At 50.6% G+C, this 19,299-nt stretch overlaps 1 protein-coding gene across 9 annotated transcripts in view; it reads left to right on the forward strand.

Moving 5' to 3' along the window:
- The window catches only part of LOC121453399 (semaphorin-4D-like), a 98,115-nt gene that overhangs the window by 49,121 nt on the left and 29,695 nt on the right, over window positions 1-19,299 (forward strand). For 6 of the 9 annotated variants that reach the window (XR_005975000.1, XR_005974995.1, XM_041660144.1 and 3 more), the window contains exons 3-7: window positions 4,616-4,683; window positions 13,642-13,961; window positions 15,048-15,193; window positions 16,654-16,716; window positions 18,209-18,307. Coding sequence is in view for 4 of the 9 variants with exons in the window: in XM_041660144.1 (XP_041516078.1) it covers window positions 13,856-13,961; window positions 15,048-15,193; window positions 16,654-16,716; window positions 18,209-18,307 (414 nt within the window). In the remaining 5 variants the exon portion in view is untranslated. The remainder of the gene's footprint in view (window positions 1-4,615; window positions 4,684-13,641; window positions 13,962-15,047; window positions 15,194-16,653; window positions 16,717-18,208; window positions 18,308-19,299) is intronic. The other 3 variants (XR_005974996.1, XR_005974998.1, XR_005974999.1) reach the window with 1 other exon arrangement.

A 19,299-nucleotide genomic window follows, 5' to 3' on the forward strand; every position in this document is an offset into this window, starting at 1 on the left:
TCCTGCTTGGAGTATGCAGAACGATCTCTGATTCCTGGGTCTAATGATAGTGAGTCCCTCCTGGGCCCTGCTAGCTGCCTCGGGGACACTGTGAGTGCAGTTCCGATGGGGCCATCTTTCTGGATAGGTTTCTACCTCCAGTGACCTCTAGTGTCTGTAACAGATGCAAGGACTCTTGTAGGTTATGTATGGCCTTATTTAAAGTTGTTTCTTGATGCTGGTGGTTCCCTACAGTCACTGTTCTTAATGGGAGTCAAGAAGAAATAGCTCCTGTGAGTGGCTTGAGAGAATGCGTAAAGTGAGTTTGAGGATCATTTGTAATCTATGGATCACATCACACCAACCTCCAGAGTGTTCGTGTGTGTGTGTGTGTGTGTGTGTGTGTGTGCGTGCACGCTATGCCAAGCCAATGCGTACCACAGCACATGTGTCAGAAGACTTGACTCAGGCACCCTTCCTTGCTCAGTCTTCTGCTAGCCTTTTACATCTTGCCTGAGGGCCATTGGTATTTAGGGTCTAGAGAGTCTGGCTATAAACATGCGACAGTTGCACCATAACTGTCTTGGGAGCACGGGGAACCCTGGCACCCTCAGCTTGAGAAAAGCACTGCAGGTCTTCGCAACACTTGCTTCTTCCTGTCACAGGCATGCCGTGTGTAAAGTTGTCATGTCTCACAAGGTGTCCACAGTGACCACATGCTGAGCGTCAATAAAAACGCTGGCTCCTTTGGTTCCACTGTGGTTAAGAAGCAGGGACATTCAGCTGGGCATAGTGGCACAAGCCTTAAATCTAGCATTAGAGAGGCAGAGGCAGGTGGATCTCTGAGTCTGAGGTTAGCCTGGTCTACAGAGAGAGTTCCAAGACAGCCAGGGTTACACAGAGAAAGCTTATCTCAAAAAACAAAAACAAAACAAAACAAAAAAAAAAAGATGAAGAAGAAGCAGAGGTATGCTGTCCTGAGGCTCAGCAGGAAGGAAGACCACTTGAGGCCAGGTCTGATGACACAGTAAAAACCCATCTCAAAAAAAAAAAAAAAAAAAAAAACAGACAAAAAGTTAACAGAACCTTAAGATGTGGTGAAATTGCTGAGGTATGGTTTGGGATCTCCGGGGGGAGGCAGTGTGACAGTTGGCAGTTAGACTGGAAACCCTACTAGGGGAGCTTGACCGTGCTGGGGGGCTATAGAGAACAGAAAGCCCCTCCCATGGGTGTGCCACATCCAAAGGAGTCAGGAGATAACCGCCCACTGACCTAGGCCTCCCTGTCGCAAGAATCTTGATTATGACCCTTGTCGAGCTGGCCTGACCTTGTTTTGTCTTTCCGAGGAATTGCTGGAGATGAAAGCAGTTTGCTAGGGTAGCATTTAGTGGCTGGGGACTTAGAAGACAAATCCCAGTTGGCCATGGCCCTGTCTGCTTGTGCTGTGTGTTCATCCTTCACCTCTGCATGGAATGGGGCTGAGAACAACAGGGATGGGGGGGCCCCACAGTCCACGGCCCTGGACAAGGCCAGGGGTCCGGGGTCCTGCTACATACCACGTCTCATTGTGCTCTCGCCAACCTGTGCTTGCCACTGAGACTGGTGGGGGTTCTGGAGTTCAGGATACGCCATCCAGGCCTGTGGTCATTGCAGGACAAGTGCTTCAAAACCCTTGTTGCATATGGGGAAGGGAACTGAGGCAGGGTCTCACATAGCCCAGGTTGGCCTTGAACTTGCTATGTAGCTGAGGATATCCTTGAACTTCTGATCTGCTTGCCTTTGCCTCCATAGCTAGGATTATAGCCAGGCACCCACCACCAAACCCGGTTTTGAACGGTGCCGAGTGTCACACCTTAGACTTCGCACGTGCTAGGCAAGCGTTCCACCTCCTGAGCAACATCCAGCCTCAGACCAGACTCTTAAAATGCTTCTGGTACACTTAAAGCAGATGCAGCCACACTCTGCTCTTTTGTGTGTGGCTGGGCCATCTCAGGGAGGCCTTTTTGACAGGCTGCATGAGTGCCACCCAGGTAACACTCAGCAGCTCCATCTTCGGTGGGTGCCATGCTCAGGATGAAGCTCCTCACATAGATCAACCTCAGACCCTCAAACCTCCAGATGAGGCAGTGACCGTCTGAGGCAGCTGCTGTTTGGGTCACCGCTGTTTGTTAGCTTGTCTTCTGAAGGGAGAAACAGGCCCAGAGAGCCCCAGCAACTTCCTTAAGGCCAGCTTGAAGGAGCCAGACTTTGGTAGTTTCGACTTTAGGGCCTGTTGATCCAATTACTTCTGCTGGGAATGCGGGGCCACCCTAGCTTCTGTCCTAGAGACGAGAGAAAGGCAGACTTCTCTGGCTTCTGAAAATGGAAAGCCTTTTTCTCCTTGTCCTTTATCCTGCAAGCCACCAGTAGGTGCTGTGTTGAGGAGGCTAAGGTGCCATCGTATACCCACGCAGGGGGAGTCCATGGCAGGCTGACTGGAGCGCGAGAACTAATTATATCTTGTGTGGTTTTGTGTTGAGGAAGCAGAAGAAAACGGTCTGAGTAAACGGTGAGCACACACTGGAGGCCCGGCGCTTGAGCTGTTGCTGCTGCAGCCAGAGCAGGCGTGACTTGAGTTTGGGGTCTGGCTGGGGTCAGAGACCGGATAGGGACTTGGGAACCTTGGTGGGCAGGAAATGGGCACAAACAGTGGGTCCAGCTGTCAGAGGCCATGTATTAGAGGGACACAGAAACCTCTAGGGATAAGGGTCAACACTGCCATCCCTGCCCTGCAACAGAGGTGATGAGCTCTGATCAGGCCATATGGAGCAGCCCTGGCTGTTCCCTCATTCACGAAATGACAAGGTTCCTCCATTCATAAAGTGGCAAACATACAGAAGGCCTCCCCAAAGGGACTCTTTCCATTTCATAATTCTAGGCCTTCACGTTGCTCTCTAAGCCTTCCTCTCCTGTGTAAATCACTTCCTTTGTCTCCCTAAATTGTTCTCTGTCCTGACCCCGGGAGACTGCCCCCTCTTGCTACTCCTGTGACAGGAGAGGACCATTTGAGTGGGTCACCTTGTGTCACTGGCAAAATCCCACTGGGAGTGGCTTAGGATTCAGCAGGCTAGGGAAGCCCCTGGACTGGGCTCAGTCTGGCCCACTCCTGAGCCCTGCAGATTCCTCCAACACTCGGCCTCCAGCCGTCCACAGCATGGATGTTGTCCCTCTGTGACTGCTGGCACCGAGTCACTAGGTTCAGGGAACCTGTTTGGAGGGCTCTGTCCCTGATGCTTATGGATGTACTAAAGAAGCCAGTCCTCACTCTACAGAGGCTACTTGTTTCTGGTTAGCTTTAAAACTACCACGAAAGAAAAGAGAGGGGCTGAGGTGCGGCTCAGAGGTGGACTGTTGACCTAGTGTGAACCGGACTCTGGGTTCTGTCCCAGCAACCCCTGAAACCAAACAAACAGACAAGGGGCGAGCACCCATTTAATTCTTGTGACTATGTCATCTGTAGTTTCTTTTTGTTGTTGTTGTTGTTGTTTCCTTGGGAAGATGAGAAGGATACAAATTTGAAATAAAGTTGCTTGCTGCCTACCTCAGTTACCGGAATTGGATCCCTGGGTCCCACATGGTAGACAGAGAGGCCAACTCCTACAAGTTGTCCTTGAACTTCCACATGTGCTGTGGGCGAGTGTGCCCCCCCCCCCCATATACACACACACAACAAATACAGTATAATTGGAGTTTTTAAAAATCTGAAAAGAATAAAGCAATTACATTATTTTTGTTTTTGAGCCTGGGTCTCATGCAGTCCAGGCTGGCCTTGAATTCCCTCTGCAGCCAAAGATGACTTTGAATTCCTGATCATCCTGTCTCTGCCTTGCGGGTGATTACGGACTTGTACCACCATGCCCAGTTTATACAGTGTTAGGGACAGGGCCCAGGGCCATTTGCATGCTAGGTAAGCTTGCTAACTGAGCCTGGTGATTCTTTCTCCAGTGAACGGACTCTGCTCTCTGTGACAGGCGGTGTGCACATACATGGCTTCTGTTACTCAAAAGTGGCTGAGGCGCCAGGGTGTAGTGACATACCCCTGAAGTCTCCACAGTGGGGAGGCTGAGACAAGAAAACACTGAATTTGAAGCTAGTCTGGGCAACAGAGCAGCAACCTGGTGAACATTAATCTATTAAAATTTATTTATTCTTATTTTATGTGCATTGGTGGTTTGCCTGCATATATGTCTGTGTGAGGGTGTCAGATCCCCTGGAACTTGAGCCACAGACAGTTGTGAGCGGCCATGTGAGTGCTGGGAATTGAACCCCGGTCCTCTGGAAGAGCAGCCAATGCTCTAAACCTCTGAGCCATCTCTCCGATTTTTTTTTTTTTTTGAGAAGGAAAAAGAAAGAAAGGAGAAGTGGTAGTGTGTGGTGGTGAGGCCAGCGCCAGCCGACCCAGACTGCACTTCCCCTTTGCTGGCTACCCAGCACCTCACTTCCTTTGAAGTGTACAAGTCCCGTAGGTCCTGGGGAGAAAGGTCATCTGCCTGGGGCCCTAAGTTGAAGCAGAAATTTGTATCAGTACCTGGAAGCCAAGCTGAGCATGAGGGTGGAAGACCTGGAGACTTGACTCTTGGTTTCTCAATACTTTCAGAGCAATCTTCCTGAAGATTCCGTTCTGTAAGTGCCAAGACTGACCCCAGAGACCCACGCACGGTACAGGTAAATCATTTTGTGTTTGATTTGTATGCCCAGGTTAGCAACTGATACGGTCTAGAAGCCTCCGTTGGCTCTAATGGACAGTTAGATACCTTGTTGCTCTGTGGAGCCAAGGCTGAGACACGGCTGCCATCCCTCAGGGCAGCATGGGGCTTTGATGCTGGCCACTGATGCCCCAGATGGACTTCCCTTCCCTTTCTCATGTGTCCTCCAACTCCCATCCCTTCTGTGTTGTGACTGCTAATGGCATGATGCCCCTGTGTGCACCCCGTGTGTGCTTTCTCTTCTTTTCTGGGGTGTAGAAAAGACACGTGGCCATGTCCCTGTGTCCATGACCCTGTGTGTTTACGGCTCCACATCTGTGTGCCTGTATCTCCCATATGGCGGTGCTTGCCTGTGTATTTGTGAGTGTGGGTCCTGTGTCAGTTGTCTCTGTGTGTCTGTCTCTGTATGTTGACCAGCACTTCCTCTCCACATGGTATGGGCTACAGCACCCACACTGGCCTTCGCCTTCCTGCCTTGGGAAGGCACAGCACCGGAAGAGGGCTCCTGATGGCACTCGACCCAGGATTTGCGATGCATTTTAACTGGACAAAGCTAAGAGAAATAACCAGAAAGTGTGTAAAACCCATCATCCCTCATCCTTCTCCTCTTCCTCAGTGCACGGTGACATAAGTAACAGCTTTGCTTCTTCCTCAGAGACAGCCTGGCCGGGCTGTGGTGAGGAGGGAAGCCCTCACTGGGGGTGTGGATGCTGGTTATACACACGTATAGCATGGATATCTGGGTGCATTGGGGCAGAGACTACTTACGTGAGTCCAGGCACGTGCATGCATGCCATGGCTTGCCAGTGGAGGTCAGAGGATAACTTTCACAGTTGGTTCTCTCTTTCCACCGTGGGTACCAGGGATTGTACTCGGGTTGTCAGGCTTGCATGGCAAGCATCTTTACTCACTGAGCCGCCTCACTGGCCCGAGACCTCATTATTCCTCAGGAAGTCTAAGTTTGCACTGGGCTCCAAGCATTGTCTTGCTTCTTCTTCTTCTTCTTGTCCTCCTTCTCTTCCTCCTTTTGACTGACCATTTGTCTTTGAATTTTGTTGGTCTCTGAAATGTTTCTCGGGTTCTTTAGTTATGAGGAATTTGAAAGTATGGGCAATTTCATGCACTGAGTGCCACATTAAATAGTAAGAGCCCCGGTCCCAATGAGTACCAGCCTCAGAGGTAAGTGTCTGTCTCTGTGCAGACCAACACTTCCTCTCAACAGTATGGGTCACTCCCATGCCGACCTACACCTTCCTCGGAATGCAGTGGAGGTATGCAGCAGGCACAGTATGACCCAGGCACACCCACCCTGGTCTCTGACTGTGCACTGTCTTCCTAGGTGTACCTGCTGGCCTGTTCCAGTCAAGGAACCAGTGACAGTTTCTGCAGTCCAAATAATATATAGTAGGTTCTTGTCCTCACTGTTCATAGTGCTGCATCCCAAAGCCCCCGGGGGGCAGAATGTTGCCATGGCTTAATTTCTATTGTCCCTTCCCCCCAAAAGATCCTTTGTCCTCCAACCAGCAGCACTGGCTGGGGAGACTCGGGACACATTGTGGCATTTCAGTTTACATTTCTTTAGAGGAGTCAGACACCATGGTGCCATTCATGCAGCTAGAGAACATTCTATAAGAAAGGAGCCTTAAAAAGGCAAACGAGGTGCTCTGTAGCATCGTTGATGGAAGTTTCCTTTCTCTCACCACTGTCTTTGACCTCCTGAGTAAGTACTCTCTGCTAGTATATCTGGTACTGGCCTCTCCAGGCTGGGTTTTACTATTAATTGGCTCTCCGTTGTAAGCAGCATGGCAGTCTCAGTTCTGTGGGCTGCTGCCCAGGATCGAGCCACTGTCGATTCAGTGTCTGGCGAGGGCTCGCTCCTGACTGTCCATCATGCCTGGTGGAAAGGGAGAGGGAGATAGTTTTGTGGAGCATCCTCAGGAGGGCCATCCTCATGACCTCATAACCTCGAAAAGACCTCACCCACCTTGGTCTCCGTCACTCTGGGAGTTGGGACTCCACACGGGAATTTAGGATGTCACAGTAACATTCACGGTGGCAGCTGAAGGTTACCCAGGGCCAGAGGCTGGGACTGACCAGCCACTGCACAGACCTGTACTGTCTCTGGGATCCAGGACCAATACGTGGAGTCCTGAGGGATTGTGAGGCCAGGATTGTACTTCTTGAGCCTGAGGAGGTGACAGAATGCCACCCTCATGCCACAAAACCTGTAGGAAGAGATGGTGTCAGGATCTGTCAGAAGTTTAAGCCACATTGTACTAATAGCATGCCATCCTTCAGGTCTCTGCAGGTGGCCGCTAGTCCCCCATGGAACCCCACCTCACTCCTGGCTCTACCTCCTCCTTAGTTTGCGCCCTGTCTCCGCTGCTGGTTGGTAGGCGCCGTGGCCATCACGCTCCACGCTCTGCTTTGCATGCTGGCTTCCCTTCCAGCACAGCACCCACCCACTTAGTGCTCAGGTTTGGGGCGTGAGCTGGGAGGGGTAAGAGCCCATTTGAGGCATTATCTGAGTCTTGCCTGCTCAAGTGGCTTGAGACTGAGTGTTGACCTAGATGGTGAGGCCCAGCTGCTCCCACTAGCTGTGCCTTGCCAGGTTACTACAGTAGAGCACGCCCCTGCCAGCTGGAGATCTTGGCTCTGGGGATATGCCCCGGGGCCTGGGAACACCAAAGCTGGGACAACAGCTTTGTGTTAGACAGCTATTCAGGAGCTCCTGGACCCCTCCTGGAACTCTCAAGGGACAGGTCCTCTGTAATTCAGTGTTCGGACTAGTGACATCAGCATCTCTGGGGTGCCAGCATTGTGGGGGTGGAGTGCCTGGCGAGTGGCTGGCAGGGAGTGGTTGGAGGGCCGCACCCAGAGGGGGGGAAGGTGTGACTAGGTTCTCCTCTGTCCTGTGGCAGCCAGTTTCACCTTCTTGTCTAAGCAAATGAGCAGGTAGGAAGTAGACAGAGCAGGCTCCTGTGGCCAGTGTCTCCGTGGGGTTGGAGTTCAGGGGACATTTTACTTTACCACAGCCATTTAGGATCCCCTGTTGTATTTGCTGTGGTGCCCAGGAGGATGCTTAAAAGTCTTTGTGCTGGGCTGGAAAGATGGCTCAGCGGTTAAGAGCACTGACTGTTCTTCCAGAGGACCTGAGTTCAATTCCCAGCACCCACATGGTGGCTCACAACCATCTGTAATGAGATCTGGCGCCCTCTGGCCTGCAGGCATACATGGAGGCAGACTTTCTATACATAATAAATAAATAAAATCTTAAAAAAAAAGTCTTTGTGCCATCTTGTCACTATTGGTATCTCCTAAGATGCAGTGTGTATACACACACACACACACACACACACACCTAGGTGCATATCTGCAGATGCATGCACACACACAGACATATAGTCATACGTGTTTACACGCATCTGCAGATATAGATATGTGTGCATATGTGTATGCATGCACTTGTGTGCATGTTATGTACAGAGATACACATTTAACTTGGCATTTGCAGGTGTGGCCATGTACATGAGTGTGTACATGATGTGCACAGATTTGCATGCACAGTGTATGCACTTGGGCACAAACACATACACACAGTGCTCTCAAGGTTATATTAATGGTCCCAGACCTGAACTGTGTGCTCACCACTCTTTAATCTTGCTCTGGCTGGGGGTTGTTCCTGTTTTCAGTTGCAGCCCCTGCTGAGATTTTCAGGGTTCCCTGGAGGTGGAGAGCTGCCTTCTGACAGCCCAGGCAGGCTGCTGGAGAGACTGCAGCTCTTTCTCCTGGATTTCCAGTAGGCAGGTCTTCCTTCTCAGTGTGGTAAATGGGCTCCTCGTGACCCTGTCTTTACTGGGATGTCAGGCCCTCTTCTGAGACAATTCACTGTCACTGCCGAAAGCAGGAGGGCCTCAGCTGTCAGTGGGAGACTTCAGCTTCCCCTGAGGGAAAGGTGTTACATCCGTTTGTTTAAATTTAAACTCAGAGAGCAAGGTCCTGAACTTGGCATTCAAGGATGACTGGAGCTTTCCTGGGAGGCACCAAGGTGGCCTGTCTGTGTGGGAGTGGCAGTCGCTTTGTTTAAAGTGAGTTTTAAATTACACCAAACAGTGAGTGGTGTAGAGGGGAAAAAAGGAAAAGGGGGGGGGGTCAGACCCGACAGCCCTCCTCCTCCCCTTCCTTTTCCACTTCTCTGTCCCCCATCCCCCTAGGCTCTGGCTGGTCCCTGGGGTGTGTTTTAATTTAAGAGCATCAGGGTTTCGACAAGGCTGTGGCCCTCTAGTGTCTGCCCATAAAATAACTGTGCTCCGCATTGTGGGGTTGGGTCTACAGGGCAGGAGCTGCTGCCACGGTGGGCTTGGCTGAGCATGTCCTGTGCTTCTGTAAGCAGTGTCAGGATCAGCCCAGGGTGGAGATGTTTGAGGACCATGGTGAGCCCCACACTTCCTACTGTCTTTACAGTTAGTCAGGGTTGCCAGAGGAGTTGCTTCTGGCTGCCACTGAAGGCCAGAATGGTAGTGTCAGATCCCTGGAACTGGATTTCAGATGGTTGCGAGATGCCGTGTAGGTCCTGGGATTGAAACCCAGGTTCTCTATCTAAGAGCAGCAACTGCTCTTGATGGCTGAACCGCCTCTCGAGTCCTAGCTGATGCGTTTTGTAAAGCTTATATCCAAGCGCAGCCCTGGTCAGGCTGATTACCCTGGAGCAGTGAGGAGCTTCCGTTATTCCAGCCACTTGGTATTTTCCTTCAAATTTGTGTTAGCTTGTGTCCTGTCTTTCCCATTCCAGGGACTGTACTGGGGCACAAACTGAGGCTCCTGCTCTCTGCCCCTTATCTTGCACCTCTGCCCCTCTCCCACCCTCCCAATGAGTTCCTCCCCTGCCCCAACACTCCCCTTTAGAGACTGAGACTGCACATGAGGCCATGGTAGGGTATATTGATTACATTTTCACTGTAGACAAATCTCTCTTCCCCTGGAGCTCTAATTGCTCCATTTCAAATGTGTTTGGTAATAATTCATTCTTAGACTGTAGGAAGATGCAGGCGCAGAGCCTTAGCTGTGGTGTTAGGGACCAGCCTCCTTGATGTCACTCTGCAGGTCATGGAGTGCGAACCTTATTTGTTTATTTATTTATTTGTTCATTCATTTGTTTGTTCATTTATTCATTTATTTTGGGGGTGTTGAGACAGTTTTGCTATAGCAGGCAGGAAGGTGGGGCAATCAGACTAGGAGAATTCTGGAAAGAAGAAAGACAGAGATGCCATCACCAGCCAGACACAGAGGAAGCAAGATGAGAATGCGTACTGAGAAAAGGTACCAAGCCACATGGCTCAACATAGATGAAAATTATGGGTTAATTTAAGTTGTAAGAGCTAGTTAATAATAAGCCTGAGCTAAAGGACCAAACAGTTTATAATTAATATAAGCCTATGTATGTTTCTTTGGGACTGAACGGCTGTGGCACCAGGTGTGAAAGAAACTTCTGTCTACAGGGTTTTTCTGTGTAATAGCCTTTGCTGTCCTGGAACTAGCTTTTGTAGACCAGGCTGGCCTTGAACTCACAGAGATCCTCCTGTCTCTGCCTCCTGAGTGGTGGGATTAAAGGCATGCACTACCACCACCCAGCTCTGAGATCCTTATTTTTATGTTCATAGAATGGCTGTTAGAGCTCCAGACATCAACTCTGAGTTCCAGGTAGGAGCATGAAGATGAGCTTAGGGTCAGAAATGCTATTGTTAGCCAATTTTGTAGAATTGTTTCTAGTAATTTCCACTTATATATCTTTGGTAGAACCAGGGCTACTTAGAAATGTGTTGAACTGGGCGTTCTGCCCACCTAGGAACATTTAGGATCCTGTTACCTAGAATGAAGCAGGAAGCATCAGAGGCAGGGCGGGTGAGCATGCTGAGAGGAAGGGAAGGGGAAAGCTGCTGAGCTTGAGGAGGGCAGATGGACTGGGAAGGAGGTGCACCCAAGACAGGCTTACAGGTTGGGTGGCCGTCATCTCCATGGATCCAGACAGTGGATGGGGCTGGAGGTGGGTGAGCATGCTGTAGTGGCCAGTGCCTTCCTGGGTCTCCCATCCTTTGTGTCTTACTGAGGTGAGGGTTTCATCTTGGGGCTCAGGGATATGTGTGTCCTGTGATACTCACAGCTCTGGGAAGGGGGAAGTTGGGGTTTTGAAGTCCTGTGCTGCTTCTGAAGGTAAACTTTAGGGGGGCCTCTTTATCACCCTACACAACACGCACATCTCTGTGTCTCCCAGTTAGGGGTCTGTCTCTTTGTAGTGTCTGAATTATCTCCTGTCCTTTGTCATAGTGGAGCGTCCTTACAAACAGCATGCGTGTTCATCAGCTACCAGGTTGAGGGCACTGTGCTGTGTCTGGTGTGGACCCAAGCGCTCCTCTTTACCCCTTGTTTTGGGCTCTGCACAGGATCTGTGTTTCACAGTTCGCAGCTGGACAACTTCTTTCTCTGTGTCTGGTCCCCTGCACCCCACTCCTTCCTCCAGGATTTTATATAAACTTAAGCAAGTACTCTGCTACTAAACATTTGATTAACTAGTTCAATTAATTAAATTCTGAGCCAGGGCCTCCCTGTGCAATCTTGGCAGTCCTGGAACTCACCATGTAAACAGAGACCTGCCTGCCTATTCCCCCAGAGTGCTGGGATTAAAGGTGTGTGCCACCACATCCAATACTCCTTTTCGTTTGTCTATTTGAGACAGGGTTTCACTTGTAGCCCTGGCTGACCTGGAACTCACTATGTAGACTGAACTGGCCATGAACTCACCGAGCAACCCGTCTCTGCATTATGATTTAAGGCCTGTGTACTTTTTTTACTTTTGTGTTCAACTTTTACTTTTGGAAGAACTGCCTTCTTTCCTTTCTTCTTTCTGTTTGTATTTTTAAATTTTATTTCAGTCCAGGTCTTACGTAGCACAGGCTGGCCTCAAGCTATGTAGCTAAGGATGGCCCTGAACTTTCCTTTCTTCTGCCTCCACCTGCTGCTGCATCAACATGCCTGGATTTATGAAATGCTGGGGCTTGAACTCAGAAGTTTGTACATGATAGGCAAACACTCTAACAATGGAAATACACACCCAGCCCTTGAAGGGAGGCAGGCAGCAGAGTGGCACGTGACCCCTACCTTCATGACCTTGGCTGATGACCTCATAGGCTGTCACCTGGGACCCTCACAGCTGGAACCGTGTGCACACAGATCAGAGGACCTCCTGCCTGTCACAGCTCCCTTGCCCTGGCCATCTCCAGTTTCTACAAAGCACAGGGCCTTCTGGGCTTAGACCCTTATGTTGCAGCAGCTCTGGACCCAGAGGGTGTTCAGGATCAGGGTGTGTGGCTGTCCTGGCTTTCAGCCCTTTCATCAGCAGTGTGGGTGCTCAGCTTTGGAGGGAACTGGCCCTGCTTTAGAGTGCTCGTGACTTGTACCCCAGCAACTCACATCTCCATTCCTTATTCTTGCAGGAGAATGGGCTCTTGCTAGGCAGGGTGTACTGTGGACTTGCTCAGCAGAACCCAGATTTCACAATTGTGTTTCCCAGCTGCTGCCTCAGTTCTTGGCTTTCTGCTCCTCTGGTTGGATGAGGATAGGATTCACCCCCTTGGTGCTGAGCTGCTGTGAATCTGTAGGGTAGGGCTAGGTCTGGGCCGACCCCTGTTCTGTGACACCACACCCTATAACTGGAGTCTTTTGTGTGTCTCCTATAATTGCTTGTGAGCTATAGCAACCAGTCACTTGAGGAAAAGATCAGCTGTGGTGGCCTAGAATATTCCACTCCTTGGAGGAAGGAGGGGTTCAGGCTATTCTGGCTTGAGGACGCTTATAAATGTGTTGGGATGGAGGCCAGACAGCCTCTCTGGGCTGCACTTGAGGACAGGACAGAGGGCTGGATAGAGATGTAGGAGCAGCTGGCCCTACCCTCTGTGGGAGACAGGGGAGGCCTGGCAGGCAGGTAGATGCTGTGCCAGCCTTGGGTCCACGTCTGGGAACTGTTGTGCCCTGTCATCTCCTGCTGGCCACACTCAAAGGTGCAGCCTACCTGTGTAGCAGGGCAGCCGTTGTGACACAGTTTGGTGTGTTGGGCTCTGGTGGGCAGGGCCAACAGGCTCAGAAACAGAGTCTGATGTGTGCTGAGCCTCAGGCCTGGCTGGGGTAGGTGAGGACAGGGTCAGGCTCAAGAGCCTCGTGGCCACGATTCCACCAAACACCAAAACCTGTTTTTCTGTTCCTTGTTTGGACAAATCAGAGTTAATTGCTGCTGTTTCCATGGTAATTAACTTCTTCCCAGTGAGGCAGGAAGAGCTCTTTTAGCCTCCTGGGTTGGCTGTGTGTCCTCTGTGGAAGCCAGCTACTCCTGCAAAATGAGGCCCTGAGGGCATGTTTTCATAGGTATAAAGGTTAGTATGTGTGCTCACATACTGTGTGTATCTGGGCACATGCGTTTGTGTGTATTTACGGCTACATGCACGTTTGTGCATCTGCCCACACGTGTGCACTCTTGCATGTGTTCTCAGGCATGCACCTTGACACCGCAGACTTGTGATGTCTGATAATTTTTCTGGGTTAGCATGTCAGAAATTGGGAAGTGAGCCTCCCAGGGAACTGAAACTCGACTTGTTCCTTTCATTTGTGGCTTATCGCCACACGACTGGCTTTCCCTCTAGCTGCGTATCTCAGATCACAGCCCACCTTGGTAGGTCCATCTTGGTGTGTTTAGCCTTGTGTCTCTGCAAGGTCTGCCTGTCTGGCGGCACCACAGATTTTGAATGCCCTCATGTCCCTCAGCAGACAGATTCAGACAGGATAGGCAGTGGGAAGGGATGGGGAGGGGGATGACCGAGAACCTGCTGGAGCTGCTGTGACCTGTAGCCTTTCTTTCCTTCTTTTGCAGGTTGGAAGGGAACACCAGTAACCTTTGGCATGAGGTGGTGACGGTGGCCACCGCTAACCTGGCATGTGGGGACTCGGGAACCCTACCACTCATGGACTTCAGTCTGTGCTGCTGGCCCCAGCCCTGGGGCTCTGAGAAGTCCCTGCTGTCACACCACAGCTGCCTGCTGCCATCTCTGTGTGTCCACTGCTGAAGGACTCGGTGGCCCCTGCCCATGAGGATGTGTGCACTCATTAGGGGGCTATTCCTGGCCCTGATGGTAGTGTTGGGGACAGTGGTGGCCTATGCGCCTGTGCCTCGGATCACCTGGGAGCATGGAGGTGAGTTCTAAAGCTGTGAGGGCTAATGGCTCTGGAGGGCATGGAGATGCATGCTTTGGATGCTTGGTGGAGTCGGTCAGGGTGGGCTTACGTCGCTGGGATGTCTGAAGAAGGATGCGTGCGAGCAGGAAGCCCTGCTGGCTGCTTCAGGCCCCGCGGCAGGTGCCAAACTTTTAGTCAGCACCTCAGCAGTTCACAGTTTAATGCCTGCTGACTAGAGGCACCTGAGCTGCGCTGCTGAGATTAGCTAAGCCACAGAGGTCTTCAGGTCAGACTTCCAGGAGGGGGCACACAGGCTGACAGCATTCCAGGGAGGGATCAGAGGGCTGGGAAGCAAAGTGCAATAAGATTGCCCAACTTGCCGGGCAGTGATGGCACACGCCTTTAATCCCAGCACTCAGGAGGCAGAAGCAGGCAGATTTCTGTGAGTTAAGAGCCAGCCTGGTCTGCAGAGCGAGTTCCAAGACAGGTTCCAAAGGCTACATAGAGAAACCCTGTCTCTACACCCCCCCCCCCCCCCGAAAAAAAAAGAATGCTCAACTCTGAAGCCACCTGGACATGTGGAATACTTCCTTATAGGCAAGTTAATGCCAGCTCATAATGTCAAACTAAGTAACACAGTACATACTGAGAGTCCCCACTCTCAGGAGGCAGAAGCAGGAGGATCGTGAGTTCCAGGCCAGCCTGGGCCACACAGTGAGCCTCTAAGAAAACCAGGACTGCTTGTGTCCTTCCTGTGTTACCGCGTTCCTAAAACTGCTGCAGGAGCAAAAAGAATGTCCCTTGTCTCTGGAAGTTATGGGCATGACAGGAAATTGTTGAGGAGAGACATGTGTCCACCCATCTTGACTTTTTTTTGAGGGGGTGGTGGGGAAAAAATATGGGTCCTGCACATACTAGACAGAATTGTTGTTGTTGAGGGTTTCAAGTAAGTAAGTTTCCTGAGGACTACTCCATGGTGTAGCAGTGTGACACAGTTGGCTGTGTGACCAGGTTGCTGCTGACCCCGAGGGGTGAGACCAGGGTACGTGCAGGCCAAGCAGTGATTCCTTGACTTTTGTTTCCCTTCCCTTCTCTGCTGCCCAGAGGTAGGCCTGATGCAGTTTCATGAGCCAGGCATCTTTAACTACTCGGCCTTGCTGATGAGTGAGGACAAAGACACTCTGTACGTGGGCGCCCGGGAAGCTGTCTTCGCACTGAACGCGCTGGACATCTCTGAGAAGCGACATGAGGTAGGTCCAGCGCCCTCCCTGCCTGCCCCAGGGGCTCCCTTCTGCCCATACCTCTATACAGATCTGGCTCAGGACTCTACCAGCAAGGTCACCCAAGAAAAATCTAGACTGTTTCTGTGTCTGATTTTGTTGTATATACATGGTCACCCTTAAAAGGATGAGAGAGTAACGGGGGCTGAAAATGACTGAAATTCATTCTATAGATGTATAAAACTGTCAAAGGAAAAAGTCAGGCTGAGAAGGGGCCGAAGGGATGGCTCAGCAGGTAAGGCACATGCTGCCAAGCCAGGTGACTTGAGTTCAACCCCCTGGACATGCGTGGTAGAGAGAACCAAGTCACACAAGCAGTCCTCTGACCTCCCTCCACATATGTGCTGTGGCACATGCACAGCCATACCTACATGTAATTAAAATATAATAAGCATGTTTAGGGTTAAAAAAAAGAACTGGTGTGTGTGTGTGTGTGCGCGCGCGCGCGCTGGAGGGATGACTCAGTCATTAAGAGCGCTCGTTGCTCTTCCACAGGACCCAGGCTTAATTCCCAGCACCCAACCAACAACTGTCCATAACTCCAAGGTCTGCCACCCTCACATAGACACACATGCAGGCAAAACACCAAGGCAAATAAAAAAAAATTAAAAAAAAAAGAAGAAGCCAGACAGTGGTGGCGCACACCTTTAATCCCAGCACTTGGGAGGCAGAGGCAGAAGTATCTCTGTGAGTTTGAGGCCAGACTGGTCTACAAAGCAAGTTCCAGGACAGTCAGGGCTGTTATACAGAGAAACCTTGTCTCCAGAACAAAACACAAAAGAACAAATGAAAGCCCCGTTTTGGGGTGTAACTGAATCGGTTACTGTTTTGTTCTGAGTGTGTGTCGCGGTGAGTCATAGGACATCCTTAGGTGTCTTTCCTCGGGTGCCGTCCACTTTTCAAATTTTGTTATGTTGAGACATGGTCCCGCGACTGGTCTGGAGCTTGTCAAGTAGACTGGCAGCCAGCAAGCCACAGGGACACTCCTGTCTCTGCCTTCCCAGAGTTGGGACTGCCAGTGTATGACCCCACCCACACCTGGGATACCAGTGTACATTGCCACACTTGGCCTTTTCACATGGATTCTAGGCATCAAATTCACGTCCTTATGCATCACTGCAAACACTTCCCGCATGGAGCCATCTCCCCAGCACTCTGCTGTTCCTCTGGAGCAAGTCTGAAGGCTGTGTTATCCTGCTAGTTTGCGGATGATGGTCACAGAGCATCAGGAAGCCCTGGGGATGACTCTGGCCTCAGCATCTGCCTGATTTTTGTCCCTCTTCTCGGTCTGACTTTATTCTGGCTGCGAACCTCTGTGCTGAGTTGTGTTGTGTGCTTTCTGTTGCTGTCTGTTTTGTCCCAGCGGTTCCTTCTCAGGGGAGGCTGCAGTGAATGGGGCTCTCATGCATCCTTGCATTCGTCCCTCACAGGTGTATTGGAAGGTCTCTGAAGACAAAAAAGCAAAGTGCGCAGAGAAGGGGAAATCAAAGCAGGTAATTGTGGGTCACAAAGAACCCGCGTGCACATTTCTTAGGATTTGTATCCTTTCAAGGACCACGGCTTCTCTCTACATGCCCGCCGGGTAGCATGTGATTCTGCTGGGCTCAGTCCTCTTGTCTCAACACATCTGCCCCCCTCTGCCCCCACCCGAACCCCATGTCAGGATTAGTGCTCTCGGGGCAGGCACTGGAGAGGCTTTTTCAAATGGCCTGGCCTTGTGAGTACCTGCCCACTAGTACCTAATGTAAAATTGGCTACCCCTTTCCACCCCCCATGTTTCTGGGTTCCCCTGCACCCACTGAGGTCTGAGAAGTGACAGGGGTTTGGTTGGCTGTTTTGTTTGGTTGGTTTTGGGGTTTGGGGTTTTTTGTTTTTATATATCAGTGTGGTGCCCATTCAGGGAGACTGGGCCTTGGATCCCTTTTCTCAGGCGCTCTGGGTACCCACCTGTGCCCACCCTGGTGCCCTGCAGATGCTTCAGATGTTCTTAGACCACAAGAGCTAGGTTGTCCCTGATGGTGGTCATGAAGGCTGAGTGATGGCAGAGTTTATCAGTTGTGGACTGATTTCAAAACAAAGATTAAAAGAAAAAAATAACCCTCTAATTTTTTTTTTTAAAATTAAACTTCCTTGGTTAAATGTGAACTGAACACTTACACTGCCGTACTGGTCTCTAACTGCAGTGTTAACTCAGGAACTAAGAGGCGGGCAGGCATTATGATGGGCTCGCTGTTGTGCAGGCAATCTGTGTAGCCGAGTGAGCTGCCTTGTACTGCTACATGTAGGGACCCACAATGAACTTGGTAGGGAGCCCTCCTCTCAATGATTCCCCATCCATTTGAAAACAGTTATTGTAAAAAAGAAAGAAAGAACAACTTTCCCTCTTTGACATAATTTCAGGCTATAGCCCATATAATCTGAGCGCTGTTCTGCTAAAATAGCACATGGGTTGCAAACCGTCATCTTTGTTTTCCCACCGGGCCCTCAGGGATGCGCAGCTGGCCGTACCCTCGGGTTTAGCCTTTTTTTCTGACTTCTACTAGTCGCTATTTCTAGTTCTGTGCTGGCGGGAGTGTAGGGTGGGGTCCCCAAAAGAGCAGAAGGAGTCTGTACAGTGTCTGCTTCGGTGATATGGGCACCAAAATGAATGGTGTGCTTAGCAAGGGTAAATACATTGCCATCTGTCGTGGGCACCCTGGTACAATTTGAGGTCAGCTCTTGTTTGGTCTTGGCTTTGTTTGGTCAACAGATACTGACTGAGCATCTTATTAGGGACAGAGCTAAAGTCATGCCTGGCACTTGAACTGCCTGTGGACAGTTCGCATTGAAGAGCCTGGCTCACTGTGCAGTGTGCCCCATCTATGGGCACAGACAGAGCAGCCTGAGTAGAGAAGAGGGCAGGGCAGTGGGTGACTGGCCTTCACCATGGGGACATGCAGGTTCTTTGGTGGCTGCCTGTTGATTGTGTGTGTGTTTCCCTTGCAGACAGAATGCCTCAACTACATCCGGGTGTTGCAGCCACTCAGCACCACCTCCCTCTATGTGTGTGGGACCAATGCGTTCCAACCCACCTGTGACCACCTGGTAAGGCCCCAACACGTCCCTCTTATCATGTGCTCACACACCAGCCTGGCCAGGGATGAAAGGAGAGCCAGACTCTCCTGTTCTCTCTGCAAGCCGTATGGACCAAGAACACACAGTCAGACTTCCTACAGCAAGCAGCCCTCAGCCCTGTTCCCCCTGATCAGGGGCTGTGTGCTCCACAGGCTAATCTACAGTAGCCATACTTGCAGTGTGGGATAAATGAATTTATTAAGTACATGGCAAGACAGCATAAAAAGATAATTACCAAGAGATAGATACCAAAATATCAAATTGAGTGTGTAAAATGCCCCTCAGAAATCAAGGAGGTCTCATTAAGGCAGCCTGTTGGAGCTCCCAGTAGACAGAGCCCTGATCACAGCAAAGGTTCACTTGGGCGAGGCTTCTAAATAAAAGAACAAATAGCAGCAGAGAGACTATGTCATCAGATAAAGAGCTTACAAACCGAGGGAGTTGGCAGTCACTTCTGCCCGCCCCGCACTGTAGGCACTTTTATATCATGAGATAAATAATAGTAAAACCTCTTTTGTAAATGATTCACCTTCTAGCTGCTCTCAAGGGCTTAGTGTTCTTGGGTGTTCTTCATAGTGTTCTTACTCTTGGGTTCTTTGCTGTTCTCTCCCCTCTGTCACAGGGTTGAGGAACAGCCCATCCCCAGACAAAAGCGAAAAGCCTGCTTGGGTCTGCAAGGGGGAGGTACAGCCCTGCTTCCAGAGACAGCTGCTCTGTGTGCTCGAGCAGCCTATGGGAGTTTACAAATACACTGTATATTACAAATCCCTCACCTTTGCCCTTGCCGTGACCAAATATTCAACAAAAGACAACTTAAGGGAAGAAGGCTTTACCTTGGCTCACACTTTAAGGGAATAGACAGCATCTCAGAAAAACAGAAGGCAGACAGGGATAAGAAGTAGGGGTGCCCCCCCCCAGAAACTGACTTCCTCTAGTAGGTATTACTTCTACAACCTCCCCCA

The sequence above is a fragment of the Microtus oregoni genome, unplaced genomic scaffold, assembly GCF_018167655.1.
Source record: "Microtus oregoni isolate MIOR12 unplaced genomic scaffold, Mior012 000011F_ref0000422, whole genome shotgun sequence".
NCBI classification, from domain to species: domain Eukaryota; kingdom Metazoa; phylum Chordata; class Mammalia; order Rodentia; family Cricetidae; genus Microtus; species Microtus oregoni.